The 22,586-nt window shown below is 37.9% G+C and overlaps 2 protein-coding genes across 3 annotated transcripts in view; both read left to right on the top strand.

The window, feature by feature from the left end:
* The window catches only part of LOC138190738 (two pore potassium channel protein sup-9-like), a 1,051,447-nt gene that overhangs the window by 652,366 nt on the left and 376,495 nt on the right, over positions 1 to 22,586 (top strand). The window lies entirely within an intron of this gene.
* On the top strand, positions 11,825 to 13,529 carry LOC138190682 (uncharacterized). Its single transcript, XM_069134622.1, has 2 exons — positions 11,825 to 12,762; positions 13,031 to 13,529. Exons 1-2 carry the CDS (start codon positions 11,944 to 11,946, stop codon positions 13,061 to 13,063), a joined length of 852 nt encoding a protein of 283 aa, XP_068990723.1. The 5' UTR covers positions 11,825 to 11,943; the 3' UTR covers positions 13,064 to 13,529.

Here is a 22,586-nt window from a genome sequence, read left to right as displayed (position 1 = left end):
CATTTTTTCATCAAACTGCTTCTTCGTCGAGTGTCATGAACAAGGTGTCTGATAACTGGTGAATCACTGATGAGGTGACACACCATGTGATGTATGGTCAAAATGCAACGTGGAAAAAATATATGTCCAGAAAATTTCCTCGAAAATTACGTACATTGCTCGTACGATGAGGCTTTATCGGAGTTCCACCGTAGACGCGGTACCGATTGTATAGATTGGTTCATGCAACAGCTTAAAGACTTGGCAATTCTTGAATACTACTACTTGTAGAGTCACGCATGGAAATATAATTCCGATAGTGGGTCTTACCTAAGTGCAACGTGATCGTCATATGTGTGCAAAATATTGTTGTATTTGTAAAAAGCCGTTTACCCTAGGGAATAAAAAGTGTCACGGTCAGTGTCACTTCCCAGGCAAAGAACGAGGTTCTGTTCATAAAGGGTGAAATTTGAATTCCAAAAAGTAGCCAATAATTCCAATAATGTTTCACAATTTGACCGGTTACGATTCAAACTTTTGATTAAATTTCTCGCTTTAACTTTCCCGGGTGAAGTTGCACTGCTGCCCGTAAATAAGGAGCAATAAATATCCTTCACGAAGCGAGTCGATGGAACGACGATGAGCTTGAGATTTATTGATTTGTTTCGATTTATGGCTAGTAGTATTGATAAACTATCGTCGTATTTAAATGATGGTGACAAACATATAACATGTAAATTTTACGATAATCTCGCATACTTTATTTTAATGACCCGCAAAGGTGTTTTTCCCTACGAATACGTCGATTGTTGGGAGAAACTTGACAAAACGCAATTGCCTGCAGAGAAACATTTTCAGTTACACTCCACCAACTCAAACATTACAGACGCCGATTATGAGCACGCTCAAAGTGTTCGGGAGAAATTCAATTTTGAGTTATTGGGGGCGTATTCTGATTTATATTTGAAGATTGGTGATTTTTACTTTCAGATATTTTTCAAAATTTTGGGGCTAGCTGTTACAAAACATATGATTTAAATCCACTGCACTAGTTTACTGAACCGGGGCAAATTTTGACGCGATGGTTAAGCATACTTAAGTAAATATTCTAATTTCAAACGATATTGAAGTGTTATTATTTATTGAAAGAGGAGTTAAGGGCGGCTTAGCGCAATGCTCTAATCGTCACGCCCTGGTTAATAACAGATTCATGGGCAAAGATTTCGATCTAAGTAACACAGAATCATATCTCATGTATTTTGATGTTAATAATCCATATGGATCGGCTCGTTCGAGTGGGAGCATGATCTCATCAATATAATAACCTACCTGGAAAATCTATCAATATGTTTCTTCGTGCAGATTGATTTAGACTATTTGGTAGAGATTCATGAGGATAACAAAAATTTGCCTCTTTTTCTAGAGCTTTTCACACCTCTAGGTGGTAAAAACGCTGAACCCACCACCATTCTTTATCCCAAAACGAAATATATGTTACATTACAGAAATTTGAAGCAATGCTTGGGTTTAGGTTCGAAATTAATAAGAGTGTATAGAATTTCAAAGTTTGCACAATCTCAACCGTCACAAATGTGCCAAATTATTCACAAAATAGGAGGGGAGACGTGATGCGAGAACGCTTATTGCTACGGCAAACTTTCACGGATATGGTTATTGTAGAAATGAATTGTGTCAGAGTTTGCTTTAATAGGCTGATATACACTAGCGCAGCAATTCTAGACTCATCGAAAATTTTCGTGTACGTTTTTCATTACGATTACATAAAGCCTAATTTTCCCGACACAAAGGCCAAATTGATTCCAATCCAATGCTATATATATACAGGGTGTCCCTAAATTGAGGGACACGGACCAGCCAGCGTGATACCCGACTGAAATGCAACCGAGAATTTCTTTACCGGAAGCTCGTCCGACGCATAGTTTTTGAATTATAAGCGATAGCGTTAGGCCAATCAGAGTGCACCATTTCATCTGGATTTGCCGCCACGGAAATTGCTGTTTTGTTCGTCTGGGTGAATTATTATTATTCGGTTACAAATTAAATATCGGCACCTCCCCTCTCTCGCTGTTGAACCCCTTCTCGAGCGCTCACCTCGGTATTGTTGCCGCGGCACACGCTGCCGGCCGCACACCCACGGACGCACACTCGTGTGTGTGAAACATAAGCGAATACCCAGCTACACAATACTACGAAACACACATCTACGAGTGAAAATAAAAATAAATCTCCAAATAAATCTGCGGATTCAAGATTTAATGTTATAAAACACTTCCAATCATCGATGTATGCATAAAACTAGAGATTTTAGATGATTGATATGCCGTTCGGGTTCATAATTAGTCATTCAATCAATCTGAATTATGCTTTCCGAACATTTTTTGTGTCTTTGCAACATAACTTTTCCACTAGTTTGAAATTCATCATTGACATCCGATTTTTCAATAATGCGAGGGAACAACAACTCGCTGAATTGACGTGTCAATAGGTTTGTAAATCAATTACGATTCACCTGAGTTAACACAAAATAACTGAATAAATGAGAATTCACTGAATCACTAAAAATGATAACTGACATCATGAGAATTATTTGAGATATAACTGAATTAGGAAGAGTTGTAATAAGTCAAGTTACTTTGAATAACTTTAAATTCGTGCCAAAATTTTATTTTTAGAGAGAAAAATAATTAAATTCAAATAAAAAAGTAATTTTAAATCCAGAAGAAGAAAATTTCCAAATACCTGAATTCAAATGAAGCAATTTGAATTGAATAAATCTATCCGAATTTAAGGAAAAATAATAATTATTATTTGGACCAGAAAAATGAAGTCGAATTACATAAATAAATTCAATTAATTCAACTCAAAAAAATACGGTGTCATTCAAATTCCCAGTTATTTCCTCGTCGATTCAATGTGGGTCTGGAGTGGCAAGTAACGTTGAAATTGTTGAGATCAATGCTAGTGATGGCCACTTATCTGAGAATAATCGATGTATCGATTAATCGATTTCAACAAAATAATCGGGCACGGCTCGATTGAATTGGTAAAAATTAATTGATTTGGTAAATTTCTGCGTGTAGTCTTAATATCAGAAGAGATATTTTGATAATTCATAGTCTTATTCAAAATATTTTGGTCCAAATAATAATTATTATTTTTCCTTAAATTCGGATAGATTTATTAAATTCAAATTGCTTCATTTGAATTCAGGTATTTGGAAATTTTCTTCTTCTGGATTTAAAATTACTTTTTTATTTGAATTTAATTATTTTTCTCTCTAAAAATAAAATTTTGGCACGAATTTAAAGTTATTCAAAGTAACTTGACTTATTACAACTCTTCCTAATTCAGTTATATCTCAAATAATTCTCATGATGTCAGTTATCATTTTTAGTGATTCAGTGAATTCTCATTTATTCAGTTATTTTGTGTTAACTCAGGTGAATCGTAATTGATTTACAAACCTATTGACACGTCAATTCAGCGAGTTGTTGTTCCCTCGCATTATTGAAAAATCGGATGTCAATGATGAATTTCAAACTAGTGGAAAAGTTATGTTGCAAAGACACAAAAAATGTTCGGAAAGCATAATTCAGATTGATTGAATGACTAATTATGAACCCGAACGGCATATCAATCATCTAAAATCTCTAGTTTTATGCATACATCGATGATTGGAAGTGTTTTATAACATTAAATCTTGAATCCGCAGATTTATTTGGAGATTTATTTTTATTTTCACTCGTAGATGTGTGTTTCGTAGTATTGTGTAGCTGGGTATTCGCTTATGTTTCACACACACGAGTGTGCGTCCGTGGGTGTGCGGCCGGCAGCGTGTGCCGCGGCAACAATACCGAGGTGAGCGCTCGAGAAGGGGTTCAACAGCGAGAGAGGGGAGGTGCCGATATTTAATTTGTAACCGAATAATAATAATTCACCCAGACGAACAAAACAGCAATTTCCGTGGCGGCAAATCCAGATGAAATGGTGCACTCTGATTGGCCTAACGCTATCGCTTATAATTCAAAAACTATGCGTCGGACGAGCTTCCGGTAAAGAAATTCTCGGTTGCATTTCAGTCGGGTATCACGCTGGCTGGTCCGTGTCCCTCAATTTAGGGACACCCTGTATATACACTGACTCAGTTAACCGCTTTCATACCCATTCATTATAGCAATGAATTCACACTGCGATCGCACAGTAAAAAGATTATTTGTGTCAATACATTGTATTGCAATCGCCAAATGTCTGCTTCATAGTTCACAGATTATCAGCAAACGCAGTTGAACCGCATCTGACCTCCATAAATGCAGCGATTTTGTCGCAAGCATCCTAAGCACTAGCACAAAGACCATGAATATCAAAGCAATTCAGAATTCCTACCAAAAAAAATCCTGAGCAGTACAAGATTTGAACATACCCGCACCACTCCAACATACCTGGCACGTTTGAACCGTGACGTGGGTTTTTATTGTCCTTCGGCCACTCGGAGAAATGACCGAGAAATTACCGCGTACACAATAATTTGGCAGCCCGCGATGTATACTGGAAAAATTATTAGATCTTACAAAAAATATTGCAAGATTCTGTTGGGCGCCTGGCATGATTAACACGCTTCGAAATCGTTAATTCGGTAGACCTCGGGAATCAACTCGGTAGCTCAGTACCGTGGAGAGGGGAGAGGTGATTCTTGGAGAGAGAGAGAGAGACACTCGACAACAACATGCTATTTAACAAAAATAAAATGAAATAATATATTTTACGACAACGATGATACAAAAACAAAAAAAAACAAATAATTCCAAATTCACTCCTCGCGAGCTCGAAATGAACAAAATAAAATTATAAACTGTTCACAACAACATTGTGAACGCAACTCGTTGGTCGCGCGCCTTCCAACCCACGCGAGACAACCAGCCTTGCACACTTTCCAATCACGCGACCCAGAAGAAAGTGTGACGTCACGCGCGTCGCTCACGCCACCCACGCAGCCGAGCGCGTTGCGTAATCAACTAACGTGGTCTCCCGCTGCCAAAGACCAACCGAGGCTGCAATAAGAGACGGCCGATCAGACCGATCGGCAGGACACTTCGGGTTCACCTCGTCCTGACAAACCCTACCGACGCTGACGCTTCAACGCCACGCCGTACCTGCTCTTCAACGCTACGCCGACGTTTGACTGACGCTACAACGTTTGACTGACGCTACGACGTTTGACTGACGCTACGACGACACTTTATAAGACAGACCGGACAGCAGACCAATTGCATGACGGATCCTGTTTATCTGGCTGCGGCCAGCCCACTGACAAACACATCAGCTTCAAACCCGCCAGTTCCTTGGATACTGCATCCTATCGAGATCCCGTCACGGCCTCTCACCAGACCTCCAGCCGTGTTACTTTCCTTGTGGGATGTCCGGAGAGCTCGACTGACTTCACCAAGCTACCACAGACGCATCCCAGCTCCAGTCTCCCCATTTCCCGAGCCGCAGCGCTCGTTTGTGTCGACTGCCACCCAGACGACCGACAGTGAGTGGGAGTCTCCTGTAAAGACGGCTGAGAACCGCCGTCCCCCGACACCACCAAGCTCTCCAGAGAGCCGGTACACGCCGCCACCTAGGACTGAGACTGACCCCCCTCGACGGCCGACATCCTCACTGCAGCCTCCACCGCAATTTAAAAGGACAAAAACCATTCCTATTATCACTTGGCAACCTTCACTTTAACTGTACATATGTAAATAAAATAAATAAGATGTAAAAATAAACTCAAAACCACAAAACTCATCTTTCACTTCAGCGACCCACACCTTCCACGCGGTTCGGTCGAACTACGAGCTATCAAATAGCGAACATAAACAGAATTGAGGAAAACCAACTATATAAGAAACCTTAAGCCTACTTGCGCTTGTCGCATTCTCAATAATAAGCAATAGGACAAAAAAAAACTAAAAACAAAATCCTGTTCGACGCGCTAACCGCGATCCTCCTCAATTCCACTACAGTGCTAATCGCAACTCTAATTATTAGCTGTCATTACACTCTTCTTAATGTTAATCTGATGACGCTTATCGCGACGCATCCGAACTCGATCCGTATTCGCGATTACCCAAAGTTAACAAATCGCTCCGCTAAGCTGAGCGCTTACCGCTTCGCAACCACAACAAAAAGCCTCCTACTCCTGTCTCCGCCATGATGCACTCCAAATAATTTTCTTTTTCATTACAAAACTCAAACGCAACTATCACGAGCTATCGCCAGGACTCAAGTCAAGAGCTTCGCTGATCAGACCTGAAATTCGCAAATGCTTCGAACATAGGCTGTATCAGTCGCGAAAAATTCTCCCGATCCAATTGATTTTCGTCTCACGAAATTCTTATAGCCTAACTCATCGCTATCGTTGACTTCCGCTGTCGCGGAGCGCTGGTTGGCTGTCTGGTTCTCCGGTGTTCCATCTTTCGGCAGTGGCGTGGTAACGACTTCGCGAGGTTCCATAACGTCAGATTAGGGAGAAGAGGCTACGGTTCGCCGGCCAACAACGGGAGTCTCGTTCGCCTTGGTTTCCTTCGCGGCAGAGCTCTACGTTGGCGCTCTCTCCGTAGATTCGTGTGAGGCCCTCCTCTCGTCGCGATCCTCTGCCACTGTGGTCCTATAACGCTGTTGAATCTGCCGCCGATCCCGTGTACGGTATCGCATTTTCTCTAAACAAAAAAAAAAAATAAATAATCCTGAGAAGTCTTATTCACTAGCCCGTAAAGTATCCTCTCTCAGAGCATCACATGCGTGACTCTCGTCTTGGCGCTCTGTTTCGAAATTACTATAAGCGATCCTATCGCGAAATCCCTAATTTTAGGTTCCGCCTAGGGTTCGGGGAGTCGTTTGGAACGCGCACAAATAATGCCACGTTACAGAACATATAAATATAAGCTGCGTCGCCGAAACCACCTTATATTCAGAAAATCAGTTTAACGATCGAATGTATTGCTACAATTTAAACCTCTATCAGTAGTACAGTTGTGATCTATTTCGGGGTGAGCATAGATTTTTCCACACGTCTCTCCTTCTAAATGCTTGCCGAGCTTGCTATAAGAAGATCATTTGCAGCAATACGATTAGATCACGATCCATAGGATACTTACATTTCCGATCAGCGTGCAGCAGCATACTAGGATTATATTTTTTCTCATTATTGACAAAAGTGTTACAATTCACTACTTACAAGAGTCGCTAGATTGCCTACCTTGTATAGAATTACGGACTCCAGAAGTTTTAAAATTTCAAGCCATCGAATGGTCGCGGACATAATTGTTTTGCCAAAGTCGTTCTACTGTAGCTAAATATCTCCTGGAAAGAGCAGTGAACGAAAATTACGATATTATTAGTAATTCACATCGGGAAGAATAGCTGTGAGTATTCAATTAAGTTTCGAATATTGCAGTGTTTTAATATTTCGTTGTAATTATCAGACACTGTTCAATAAACATGTAATTGCAGAAGATTCATTGTGGATAGTCATCAGCTTAAAACTTTTGTAAGTTATAAACAACAATGGCAAACTAATATAATGGGATTCATGTAACATTTGCCGAATTAGACATCGCGTAACAGCAGCTAACCACGGACTTTTACAAAGAACGTGCTTTGTATTGGAATGGAACTAGTTTGAACGTTCTAAAAACCTTGAAAAACTTGTACAAAGATCGGAAAACTAATTTCAGTGATAAGCGGAAGATACAGACCCTTATTCTCAAATTAACATCTTAACTGTGGTGTATCACGAGGTAGAGGACTGTAAATCAATACACAAGCAACTATACAATGTAAACAGACATACGTTTAATCAACTCGTACTCGATTACAGTCAAGGCCAGGTAACCATCTTACTTGTAGGCCGGCGAGTACAGTACTGACTGCTTGCTCGCAACCGCTTACGTAAATAGCTGGACGCTGATACTCTTACTCATACACGCATACTTCTCGTATCCAGATATATTCTTAACTCTTAGTTGTACACGCACACTTATCGTATTCAGATATTACGTCAACAAGCTGTGTTAAATCCTCAAATTTTAATTCGAGATAGTTCGCATCAGACTCGTCCTTCGCCTTCAAGGGATTATTTAGAATCGGCATTCAAAAATCGTTTAATCAGCGGAGTGATTACGAACTTTGAAATCAATGATTTGAAACACGTTCTTGAATCTGTATCTACCGTAGTGTTGGACAAACTAGGTGAATTACTTCATCGATATTTACATTTCGAAGTCAACACCACGCTATCGGCAATTTCCATGTATGAGAAAGCTGATACTAAATTCTTTGATATTCAGAATGCAACGTCACAAAGCACGTCAAATCTTGTCGAGTTGGGCATTAATCAGTATAGATAATATATTAGTTAACCTTAACAAGTACCAACCGTGAGTAGGTTCGTCGTCGATAGATTTGCTGGCTAATGCTAGAAGTAAAAAGGCAATTGTTAATGTTCGTAATTTTGCTTACACCTGTTTTGCCTGGGTTCGCGTTTCCGCGCGACATCCAGCGGCAAATCAGAGCGATAGAGTTTCTTCCTATCCACACTGCAATCAAGTATTTAATTTCATGCGTAGATAATTTTCGGTAACAAGAAGAATGATATTCTGAAAATTGGGAAACTCAATTGCTTGAAAAAACACGGTAAGCAGCATCGAGTCTTACCATTATACATCAGCCGGCGTGAAAATTTACTGAAAGGACGTATTAATTTGCTCATGCTGCATGAATCTGCTAAAAATCTTATCGACAATTCGGACGATTCAGATGATTCCACAAGGAATTTTTCGAGCGCCAAAACTCACTACTGTTGGATTGAAAATTTATCTTGACTACTAAAGCGTCAAGTTACTTTACGTATATGTACAATCTATATTTGTAACAGATATGTACATTTTTTTTTTTTTTATACCGAAGGTGAATTGCTTACTCACAGGCTCGATTGTACACCGGACAAAGCTTGTGAACTAATACCTGACCAGTGTAACAAGTGGCTTCGATTCGAAAATCACCCAAACAAAATAGGGTACCATTTATGGTTCACGTGAATTTCGAATGTTTGTTGGAGAATTTCCCATAATCGTCTCAACTATCACAATCGCGCACTAAACTTTATCAGAAACATGTAGCTTACAGTGTAGGTTATTATTTGAAACGTAGCTGAGATGAGTCGCTACCATACTACACTTTCTACCACTGTATTGAGTATCAAAAATGGCTAGCTAGTGAAATACAGGCAATAGCTATCAAAGTATAAGTGTACTTTAATGACGCAAACCCGATGCGTCGATTGATAAATCAGCAACACACTGAGATTGAAAGCGTGCTAGTCTGTTACATTTATGAGAAGTATTTCATGGAATTAAACGATCGTGTAAAAGATGACTGCCATCTTACATATAAATTGTAAGTTGAATTATAAAATCAAATGCAACGTACCCGTTGTATTCCGCAACCTGATTGGGTACGATGCACTCGTCATAGTAACCGAATTGGCTAATATAGAAAAGTGTACTTCCAAGGTTCTACTCATTACTGAAGAAAAGTACATTTTATTTCCTTAAAGATTTCATAACCTCGGGGTTGAACTACAATTCACTGACTGTTACAGACATATGAGTTCAAGTCTAGCTGAACTAGTGTTGCCCAAATTCAGTCTTGGTCTTGCAGTCTTGGTCTTGTTCTTGCGTTTTTGCAAGACCAAGACCAAGAACAAGACCGCGTATTTTTAGCAAGACCAAGACCAAGACTGACCGTGCAAGACTTGAGCAAGAACAAGACATAGCCTGCAAGACTCTTGCGTCTTGCAGCTAGGACTTAGCGCTATTTCACTGAGTAGTTAGGTGTAACAGTTCGGTGTATAGGTAGGTACGCTTAGAAATTCTATGAGACGCAAAAAACTGTATCAAAGAATAGGTATGAAAAACTGGACCTATCTATTAAAATCAAACTGAGTGCATGCATAGTTATGTTTTAACCATCGGCACTTTGATAATGCGGCTTCAAAGGTTTTGTACTTACTTCTCAAAGAAATTTGCCGCTTTTCGGAAGTACATGGTTACGATACACGCGCCGGCGGCTTCTTTTGAAATCTAAAACAATCGTTGCCGCCACGCCGAAATCATAACATTTGACACTATTTGATTGCCGCCATAGGGCGTAGGCGTAGGTATACTCGTGCAAAATAATTTCGAATTTTAAGAGTACCTACAGGTGTTCCAAAGAATAAATAAGTTTCAGAGTGCTTAGAATGAAAATGAATACATTATACTGATCACGCAAGTAGTATTATGATTGGGATAAAATGGTAAGGATAGGTAGTAGATGTCAAATTAATTCATTCTAGTAAGTATATATTATAATATTGATTACTTATATGGTTTTAAACTAATTACTTAGGTACTATTATTGTACATTTAGTCATTATATTTCTTAAGTTTTTACAAGAAAAAATAGCAAAAAAGTGTTCAAATATCACCCCGCACCCGTTTAATAAATATTGTAGCCACTTTTAAATATACTTGAAACGTGTAAAAAAATTCTACAAAACTAATAAAATAATATAAAAAGCGTAGGTACTTACCTACTAATAAAATAAAAAGCCTGCGATAAGAGTTTTGTATTACTTACCAGCCCGAATATCTCTGAGAGAGATGATGAGAGTAAGTATTTACTAGCTGTGCCCGCGACTTCGTCCACGAGGAATAGTAACTTTGGAGGTATAGTGACGTTCAGGACTTATTTATTTATTTTAAAACTTCTGTCATCAAACATACAAACGAACTCTTCAGCTTTATAATATTAGTATAGATGTACGCCAAAACATTCACTTATATGTAAAGAATAGTGATTTTCACTAATTCTTTATATATATTTTATTCACGCGTCGCGTCTGTACAAGTAGGTAATATTTAGTGTGTGTTTGTACGCCGCACGCGGCATTATTTGATTTGCGGCGGCATCCTTTTCATAGAGCCGGGACGTGGCGAGGCGGCGCGGTAGAAAGCAAGGAAACGTACTATAAATAAAGGAATTATTTTAATTCCAGTCATTTCCGATTGAGCTGTGCTTCGAGTCTAACTTAATAATTGTTTTTACTAATTCTTGTTGTTTTCTAAAAACGTATCACGTGTACAATTTAATATGAGTGACGAAGATTCAAATTATTCGAGTCCGAGTAACGAGAGTTTGAGTCACAGATCTAAAAGACCCAAAAGCAAATTTGAAGAGTTTTTCGAAATAATTCATGCATCCCAAACTGCCTTCTGTAAATTGTGCCAACATAAAAAGATTGAAATAAAAATGAAAAACAGAAACACTTCAGGCTTAAGGAAACATCTAATATCTTTCCACAAAAAGGAATCAGAAATATTTCTTCCTGTTAAACCAAAATTAAGTGGAGATATCACAAGCTTTTTAGTAACCGCTGGAAGAAGTGGACAGGTAAGAATATTTTTTTAACTCTGCATAGCTATTCATGCGATACTTTCAAAAACGCCATTAACTTACGTAAGTATTTTTGAGTTAGTGGTGTTTTCATCTAGGGGTGCGACATATTAAGTATGTAATTATCGTCTTAAATATTTTTTATAAACACCCATATTTTCATTTAATCGGCCAGTAACAACTAAGTACTTTATTTTGGTAAATTACAGTACAGTGCAACCTTAATATAACAAATATCAATTTAACGATTTTCTCGATTTAACAACAACATACCTCCTCCTCTTATATGCTCAAACCTTGTATGTTTTAAATAATAACACAAGATTTATTGTTTTGTTTCAGTCGGAAAACAGCAGTGACAACATCACGACAGCTACAGTTGATTGGGTGGTGAAAAAATATCTTCCCTTCTCATTTTTCGATGACGAAGCTACACAAGTATATTTTCGACGTATTTGCCCTAATATGGTGTTTCCTAAAAGGTCTACACTTAGAAGGAAAGTCAAAGAGCGATTTGAAGAGCTCCAATTGAATCTCAAGGAACGACTTCAACAATTATCATCTAAAATGTCTTTTACCATTGATGGGTGGACGTCAATTGCTGGTAGGAGTTACTACGGGGTTACTATTCATTATATAGACAACGAATGGAAGTATCAATCTGTAGTTCTTGATTTTATACCATCACGCGGTCAACATACTGGGGAAGATATTGCAACGATTTTCCATGAATGTTTATTGGAATATGGCATAATTGATAAAATACAAGGTATCACGGTCGACAACGCAACTGCAAATACCAAATTTATGTATGAACTGGGCAAACAGCTGCCGCCACACTTTGATTCAGACAATCAACATTTCCGGTGCTTTGCTCACATTTTAAACCTTGGTGTACAAGATTTATTAAAGACCTTAGCATTACACTGTGAGTCTGACACTAACGCGCAAGATCAGCAGTACGAAGACTATGCAGACGAAACTGAGGATGAGGAAGATGAAGAATCTGCACCAAATATTGCTGACTCGCGTACATCTGTAACAAAGTTACGCAGTGTTTCCAGTAAAATAAAAAGAAGTGAGATAGTGAAGAAGAAGTTTCAGTCTGCTTGTGAAGCAGCTGGCGTGCCATCAAATCTAAATGCCATTCTTGACTGTCCAACGAGATGGAATTCCACACATGATATGATTGGATTTGGTTTAAAAGTGAGAGCGGGCATTGACATATTGTGCAGTTCTGTCACCGAATTAAATGATTTTCAAATCACAGCTAATGAATGGCAGGTACTCGAAAAATTACATAAATTTCTAATAAACTTTAAACTTTTAAGTACAAAACTTGGTGGAGACAAATATGTTACATTACCGCTAGTCATTGTATCATTCAATCTTTTGCTAGATAAAATTGAATCTATGGTAAAACAGTTAGATGAGAAACCTAATCGATCTGAAGTGGATGAAAGGCTCATTCTAGCTTTCCAAGCAGCTCGAGACAAAATGCTTAAACATTACAAAAAGAGCAACTGGATTTATTGTACTTCTTTAATTTTAGACCCAAGGCATAAGGCTCAGACTTTTGACCTGACAATGTGGGGGAAGCAACTTAAAACAGAAAGTCTGCGCAAGTTCAATGAACTTTATGAAGAATATAAAAATCTACACTCACTGAACAAATCTCTGGAATTACCAGAAAAAGAAAATAAAGTATGTGATGAAGATGAAGACGTAATAGACTTTGATAAACTCTATGAATGTCCCTCGACGTCATCTGGATCTTGTCTTCAAGGCTTAGTGATAGACGAGTTGGAGGAGTACCTGAGAAAACCAAGAACTGCCAGCTCGGAAGACATTTTAGATTGGTGGAGGACGCATGAGACAGAGTATCCGATTTTATCGAAAATGGCCCGTGATTTTCTCTCAATACCTGCAACTTCAGTACCTGCTGAGAGGTTATTTTCTAAAGCATCAGTAGTAATTAGAAAACATAGAAATAGGTTAAATGATGAGTCAGCCAGATGGTTACTTTGTATTAATTGTTGGTCAAAAAAATTGATATAAAGTATCATAACCTAATGATAAAGCTGTTGATTAGTGTTGTATTTTATTTTTTGTTCAAATAAATGATAAATCGTAAAACTCTTTTATTAAATTTCTTATAAGTTGAGGGTTCAATCTCTTTTTAGACAGATAAGTATTGTTCTTTAAAATACAGTCAAGTTATTGTAATTAATTTGTTTTTTTACATGTTTTAGCAAATGTAAGCTTATAAATCATAAATGTTTATTAAGAAACAGTTACTTCCATGGAAAACGACATATAGGTCAGTTAATTTTTCGAATTTCTTATTAAATCTTCAGTTATTTGTTAATCTGCTTGATCTTTACTATGGCTATGTTAATTCAAGCTCACAATGTTCCAATTCTAATACGTTTTTTTAAGATTTAAAGTAAACTTTAATAAATAGTAATAGACTAATAGGTAATTGCAAGACTTGCAAGACTCTTGCTGCAAGACCAAGACCAAGACCAAGACTGGGAGCGCAAGACCAAGACCAAGACCAAGACCAGGTGTATTGGCGCAAGACCAAGACCAAGACTGGCTAAGTCTCGTCTTGTTCTTGCATTTGGGCAACACTAAGCTGAACCAAGTCCTTAGTTACAATACCAAAATTTATTCAATTTGAAATGCCAATTTCCAAACGTTACGGATTTACAATTGAATCTGTTGACTCGAAAAGAAGTATTTCCTTAAGATTACGTGACTGAAATCGATAAACTGGTCGATACCATATTACCATTGAAAGAATCCTTTTATAATAATATTGAATGATCAGTATGTAACTAACAAAAACTATACTACGCACAGAACCTTTGGGGAAGTTATAATATCAAAACTTTGGCTGAGTAGAGCAATTTGTATCTGAAAGTTGACGTTATGCTCCTTGCCTACGTTTTTGAAAATTTCTTGAACATCAGTTCTAATATACCGGGAGTTGTTGTAAAGCGCATGTCTTTCGCATAAAAATAGCCATCATAAAATTGAATTGGTGAATCGCCAATCATGTACTTATCATCCACAAATCTAATCCCATAAACTGAATCCATTGTATCAAGCATTAAATCCATTATGTAATTCTTGGGTAAGGTACCGTTTGCCTCAAATGTTTCATCCATATTTTCCGAAGTGTCAGGCTCCTTCATCATTTCAACCAGTGCTGATCGGGGGGATTCAGGTTGATTTCGAGATTCTGTTGCAAGTGATATATGAACAGTTTCCGGTAAAACACGGATAGGTTTATCATGGATTGCATTTGTATCACTTTCATAATCATTGTCACTGCTTGAGCTGCAGGGTTGCATGTCGCGTAGATTACGTGTAGATTTCCCCAGAGTACTTCTACGATTGTGAATTTTGCGGATCAATGATGGACTCAGTTTTTTTCGTACGTTATATGAAGAATTTTGGAAATTTGGAGTACCTATGCCATAATCCCAACCCATACTTAGCCCTGGAGTGACCAAATCATCGTTCTTAGCATGTATTTTTGGATGTTTAGCATCCGCTTTAAGTGTGCCTTCGCAATCACATTCAGAGGCCCAACAATCGATTTTAAAGTTCTTTCTAGTTCTGTATCCATCGCACAATCTGTTTTCAGAGCTTGATATTTCTTGCGGGCTACATCGCTTGCTTCAACTATATTGCATCTAAAATCCCTCTGAGATTTTCGGGTTTTCACCATTTTGGAGATGTTAAAATTACGGATTCAGGTAGAATACTGTTACTCCAAGCAGGATACATAATGTTTTATAATGGGCTGAATTCATCGAAACCTTTACGATATCGACCATGGTTCATGGGACTGTTTTTATCTTGGTAAGAAAATCATACTTAAAACATCAACGGACTAAGCACATTTACTTTAATTTTGGATACATCATATCAGTATTCACTTGATCATCGGATATATGCCTCAAGTTTTTACTGTCTCGTTTCAAGAGAATTATGAAATTTGCATTGTCGTGAATCAAATATTTTGGAATTCTCGTATATAGTTGACATACATAGAACCAATCAACAAATTTATGATGCCCGATCTAGAAATATTGACGAACAGCAACCGGCTTATCACATGTCATGTCATCGAAAACAAATGTTGAGTTTAGCTGGCTTGTTCAACAGGAACTACATCACAATTATTTGAGTACGTGAAACAAGACACACCCGGAACACGATTTAACACTTGACGCAAATATTCATACTTCGTCTGCGGCAAAGACTTCAAATACGAAAATGTAATCCTGTAGGGATAATTAAAAGACTAATAACCTTGTAAGTCTTGCCAGTATGAAAAGGTCCACAAATTATACATCCGACCGACGGTGGCAATAATTTACCATACGATTAAATTTCCAAACGTGTTTCACGTTGTGGTCTACATTTTTTATTGGTGATTGGTGAAGTGACAGACTGTTATATAAATTTGATTTTTTCACAATTGCATGATCATCATGATGGTTTAACTGAATGGGTACTGTCATAAAATCAGTTGTATCTTTCTCATGTATCAGTATATAGAGTAACCTGTGCATAGACACGAGCAAAAGGACGAGGTCTGTTAAATATAGCGATCAATAATTTACCGATAGAATTAAATCTATCGGGCTATCAGTTTTGCGGTTGCGGAACATGTTTGCAGCAACATTTTGCTGACGGTCAAACTGATGTAAATTTATTAGATGCAGCATGCAAAGAGCATGATGTCATCTATTCCCAGAGTAGAGATCTAAATTTTCGAAACGAAGCTGATGAAAGGTTGGCTTGGCAGGTCTTGAAACGCGGTCGTGACAAGGACGCAGAGTGGACAGAGCATGTCACAGGTTGTACTGTTGACAAAACAATGCCCGCTAAAGAAAAACTCGGTATAAGCCTTCGAGGACCGTCGGTACGAGCCGCTAATCAGTCAGCTTGCAAGACCCTGAAAAAGTTATTGCTGGGTTATCGGCCGTCAGGTCGTTAACTAGTGGGGCGCCCGAAATTGCTAAAGCGATCAACGACGCTCACTTTCCGCCCTAGATACACAATGTACTAATTGCTCGACATGAGAAGAATGAATTCTCCATTTTGCGTTAGAAAATTCGAAAGATTTTCATTCCTTGCTGAAATACACACTTCTGAAAAAGTCACCGGGAGGATGAAAAAAATTAATATTAACGAATGTTCAACGTAATTTTCATCTTAAATTGTGATTCGAAGTTTGATTTTCGAATTTTAAGAATTCGTTTACATTCTATTTGTATATCATAGAACGTTTTTTATAATATTATGAGTCAATATACACGCTTTGAGTTTGAAATTCTGTTTTATAGAAATTATGAAAAAAGTTCAATATCAAAAAGGTCTGCTGTAAATGATGTCGAGAACTCAACTACAATTGCTGAGCGCTAAGTAAATGATATGAATACTTCCAATGTTGGGTGATAAAAATTCACGATCAACCATGAGGCAGATGAAACGAACATGTCTGAGATTTTTCGAGACGGCGCAGCGTTACTGCTGACTTTTGAGATATTGGCAAATTACCTAGAGGATCACATTTTCAGTCGTGAGAGAGAATTGATTACTGATATGTGGAAGTTGAAGCTACTGTAACAGTTTGAATACGCCCACCTAACTCAGATAACGTGACTTAGTGAGTAGGTAAGCCCATACGAGAAGCCTTGACGTAGGCGGTTGCTGTAACGATTTCTGATTTTATAATTGCTCGTCCCCATTTCTTGGACGACGACTGAACAATCGACATGTATAGAACGGGCTCTTCAATAGGAAAAAAAAATCAAAAAGTTTATTAAATATATGTTTGCTCGTAAGTCTTTAAATTCGTAATAAAAAATTAAATAATATCAAATTTACGAACCCACATTAAGGAGATATCACGAGGGTTTAACTGAGAGCTGTATTGGAAGTGCAGCGGCGGTTACGAAATATTTAAAGAAGAAATGGAGACCGGAGTGAGGCAAAGAATCCTAAAAGGGTTGTTTATGATAAGTTTTATAATTTGACGTGTTATTTATGTAATTTTATCGTTATACAGTTTATTCATCCGTTTTATAGTTACAGATGTTTTTTCATAGTTATAGATTTTTTTTTACACCGTTTTTATAGTTATACGTTTCTTTTATCCAGTTTTTTTATAGTTATACATCTTATTGATGCATTAAATATACCATTTTACAGTCCGGTAATTTTACGGAATGAAAGGTCTCGTTTTAATCTATGTTTTGTCTACAAAGAAAAATTAGATAACGGAAAATTTGTTGTCATTCCCGAAAGTATCCTATATTTCATGTCAATATTTAGTTGAATAAATAGAAGCAAGAAAATTCCGTTACACTACATACCCTGGTCTTGAACTTCAGTGAAACTTCACAATTGAGAGCAGCCTTTCTACCCTACTATCTCATACTTCGTCTGACGCGCGCGTTTTGACGCCGATATTACAAGAAACACTTCATACTATATGAATAAAATCTAGGATACGTGCTCACATGCCATATTCAAACTGCAAATCGCAATTTACTAGAGAAATTATGTTGAACATTTATCAAGTTTATTATTTTCATCCTCCCAGCGATTATTTCAATCCTCGTTTCTCAAGGGCGTGTATCTTATTGTTAGCAAAAAAAATTTTTAGATTGTCAAACGTGAAACGAAAGTATATAATATAGGTATAATAGCCCTGATTGTTCGAAGTATCTTGACCAAGCGTAGATTTAGGTATTGTTTAAACTGTCTGACTACGACTTGATTGCATACTCCCAATAAATTTGTTATTTCCTTGGATTTCGGCTTTGGTTTCATCTGGTTATGAAGCAAACATACAAACTACAAATTATGTGCATATAATGTGTGTCACACTAATGTGCCGGAAAAAAAATCTTTGTTTTCCATCGGCCACTTCATGAAACCATAGTTAATAATATAACATTTTAATCTCCTGAAGGGAAAACGCCATCCAATTTTTTTTAGAGGTTGCGCATCAACATTTTGTATTTGCTATTTTAATAACATGCAAGAAATCCAATTCTAACGGTTGGCTAAAGATAATCATTTCTCTATATAATGGACGGAACTGTATATCGTAGCGTTTGACAACTCATTTAGTTTCATTCAAATGGAGCCGGCGACGTAGAAAATTTCAAGTCGTACGAATTTAGAAATATTCAACATTGTATGAACACAGTTTTTCACTTTTCGAAAAATGAATACCTCGACCAAACCATAGTGAAATGTTGAATGATACTCCTAAAATACATGGAAGGCAGTTACATGCATACATACAAGTCACATCTTGTTACATTTTGCGAACCCCTTCCCTATGCCTTTGCATGTGACGTAACTAAAGGATGGCCTTCAACCGCGAATTATATATCGTTTTAACGAAATTCTTCTTCAATCTTGTCGAGAGATATGAATTGACTTATTTCTTCTCTTGTGGCAGCCATTATTCACCAACAAGCCGGCAAAGAAAAATTCTTAAACTGTCATTTCCTTGTTTTTCTTTTGATATAATGCATGTACTGTTACTCTGATTTTGATTTCTCCGAAATGTGCAGATCTCACCTCGCTAGCCGTTGGTCTAGGGTTCGACCGCATCCGGAATTTACACAACTCTGACATTTATCTCACAGCGCGGCCCTTAATCTCAGCGTGAGCAAGAGCTTGCACTTTTTCCACATGATTTGTACCAGTTTTTACCGCGTTATTATAACATATTATATACACTATGTACACTATATATACACTAGACTGTTTCAAAATAAATGATTATTTTTTTTTTTTTGCTTCACACAATCTTAAACTATACTTGGGCATCGAAAAATAATCCTCGCGAAAGGAGGGGCCGGTCCCTAAAGATTCAGAGGTGTCTCATCGGACTTTTGTCTTTTTGATTTCGTTAATACGTAAATAATTAATTTGCATCGATGGAACAAACGTTTTTCTAGTCCTCAAATGATGAATATATTCCAAACTTATGTATAAATACTGAATATAGTGGAAAAAACGATCTTGATGATCGCAGTAACAATTATCAGTCGATATATCCGTCAATAAATGCAAAAAAACAAAAAAAAAAAAAAATACGAAAATCCCCGTGAAAATAAATTTCCTGAATGATTTTCATTTAAAACATAATTCTATTATAACCACCCGCATTTTTCGCAACCGATACATCAGGGATTTTTTTCACCGACGAAGTGGATGGTTAGTACGGCTGAACGTCAATGGCGCTGTCATCGACGTGGCGATTTGATTTTTCATCATCTCGTCCTGCAAAAACTCGATATATTGGTGACAAAAATGGCGAACAATACAAAAAACATATATTTAATCGGTTTACCCTCGGCACAAATTGATACGCGCAAGTTCCCGACAAGTTTTGCAATTGTTTTTTTATCATCATTACCAAGGTAAATCGACATTTCGGAAAAGTGCAATCCTCACTATTGGAGAAGTGCAATTGTTTTGGACTGAAGCAAAGATTCCAACCTGCCGAGAACAGTACGCTACTTTCAAATTAAAAAAACTCCGCAACGTGTGGGATCGGCTCCAAAAAAATCGCTGGCGACAAAATTCAAAAACGCAGCAAAAAAAAGAATTCTCGTTCAAACAAAAGTTGGATTCCGTATTTCACATAGGAAGCAATAATGTGATGAAGACATTAAGCAACGAACAACGATTGCTCTTTGCCACAGAGCGAATTTCGCGCTGTCAAAGCACTCGTTCGCACAGTTTATTGGCTACAACTGAGAATGATTCAGGGAAATCTAAAGAGAAAAAACGGGACGAAAATATATCTGATCAGGATGATGATAATTCCAAAGATTTTGATCGTTCTAGAGATCGAGAAGCTACGAGAGAATCCCAAGATGACATCACCGATAAGGAGACTCAGAGTAATTTTTACTAATAATAGTATTTTTTGCAAAGAAACGAAAAATTGATCAATATTTGGCTTTTATAAACTGTGGATTTTTTTCAATTTTATTTTCTATGTATTTCTATAAAAATAATAGATCATTCGTAAATATAAAGCTAAAAAATACCAAGTATAATACAAATAAAATACAAAGCGATGAAAATTATAAAATAAGGGGGCCACTGAACCGCCGTTGTGTCAAGACGCTTTTTCTGTGTGCTCTCTAAGTTTTATCATATAACTATAGTGATTCGCTTTTCTACCTCAAGTGTTTGATCTCTCTTAACGCGCAAAATAAAACTCTATCATTCTAAATCAGTGAATTTGGTGAGATCTGCGGGTTTTCTTTCTTGTCAGCCTGTTTTTGGCCCGACTAGGAGCATCTAGGTTAGGAGCTGGATGTTTCTCGGCTAATACTGCCCACGCGATTTATGAATACCAACGCCATCTCTGGTCTCGCCACGGGTAGCTCTCCATCGCTTTTAAGCACACCTACAGCCGTCGGTAACTCTCAAGTAAAAACCCCTGTAATTGCCACTCCAAAGCCAGGCAGACCGTCTAACCAGCAACTACTGGTTGCGGCCAGCCAATCTTGTACTCCTATCACGAACTACACAGTTGATACGAAGAGAAAAAGAACTTTGGACGATTCCCGGCAGTCAGAAGTCTCTGCTCTGGACTTCAGAACACCTAAAAAACTCAACAAGGAGTCAAGTCCCGTCAAGCCCAACTTTTTCGATCAACCCGCAGACATGGAACGAATTCTCAATGAAATTGCTGCGCTTAGAACCAGCCAAGAAGAAAAACACAAGGAACTAACGGACAAACTTCAAGAGAACTTTTTGAAAGCCCAGGCCTCCTTCACTGAGATAAAAGCCAGCCTCAAGTTGCTAGAAGAGGAACGTAAAGCAACCAAGACTGATCTGACTAACCGTATTGCAGAACTTGAAAAAAATGCTGTTACGATGGATCAACTGAGTAACATTCTGGCGGACCCGTCTTCCTCTAATCTCAACTTCACTGCACGTGTTAATAATCCTAGCAATGATCAGATCTCTTATCTCACTAATAAGCTAGATTCTATCGAAAAAGAAAGTAAAAAGACAAACATCTCTATTACAGGGTACTCTTTTACCTCCAGCGACCACGTATCCGAGATTAAAAATTTCCTCAGTACGAAATTCGGAATATCGTGCCTTAACATTTCGCTAAAAGAATTCACGAAACGGATTATTGTGAATCTCTTTGATCTTGATCAGAAAGCGCATATTCTCAAGAACAAAAAAATATTCTAGCAGGCACAAAAATCTACATCAACCCGGACCGTACTGCGAAAGAGAGGACAATAGATTGGCATGTAAGAACAAAGATTAAGCAACTAGTGAGTGAAGGCACAAAGGTCAGCAGAAAAGGAAACAAGATCGCAACGGAGGACTTGGTTTATTCGTGGGATGAGGCAAAAAACGCTCTTGTTCCTCAGCCAAAAACCGTAAGCTCCTTTATTCCAGAACTTGATACTGTCCCAAAAAATTTTTAGCAAAAGTAGATAACAGCTTGCCAGAATTGACTGAAATAACATTCTGGAATCTCCACGGCTTCTCAAACCTCCAACACAGCTCGTTAATAAACCACTCTACCATCATAGCAGCCTGCGAAACCTGGAACACGCAGCCATTTTCACCACCTTTCCTCGTTAACTACAACACATACTGGTCTAATGCCATCAGGAACCATGCCATCGGAAGAGCCGGTGGAGGCCTAATCACTGCAATTAACGCTAACCTCAACGCATCGTTACTAGAAGACGCTCCATGGTGGATCTTCAACAAAGTATTAATAGGTTCCACAGTACTGATCCTTGGCTCAGTCTACCTAAGAAAATGTCTCGACCTTCGATACCTACTCGATATACTACAAGAGGTCATTGATGGCATGAAATCCTCCCAAACGTACGATATATTCATTATTGGTGGAGATCTGAACGCCAAAGTAGGCTCTCTGAACCCCTGGCCAGAGGAACTCTTCACAGGACTTCCTGTAAACCCGCTGATTACTACAACAGATGAAACAATATGTGATAGAGGACGTATGCTCATGGACTTTATGCTCGACAGCGACTTCATCCTTTTAA

This window comes from Neodiprion pinetum, chromosome 1, assembly GCF_021155775.2.
Source record: "Neodiprion pinetum isolate iyNeoPine1 chromosome 1, iyNeoPine1.2, whole genome shotgun sequence".
Lineage (NCBI taxonomy): Eukaryota > Metazoa > Arthropoda > Insecta > Hymenoptera > Diprionidae > Neodiprion > Neodiprion pinetum.
Note: the sequence above shows the minus strand (reverse complement) of the source record. Positions and strands in the feature narration are given on the sequence as shown.

Coding starts and splice junctions, on each gene's coding strand:
- LOC138190682 (XM_069134622.1), top strand. CDS start 11,944: ATGGTGTTTCCTAAAAGGTCTACACTTAGAAGGAAAGTCAAAGAGCGA. Junction 12,763..13,030: donor TCACAGCTAATGAATGGCAG/GTACTCGAAAAA, acceptor CTTTAATTTTAG/ACCCAAGGCATAAGGCTCAG.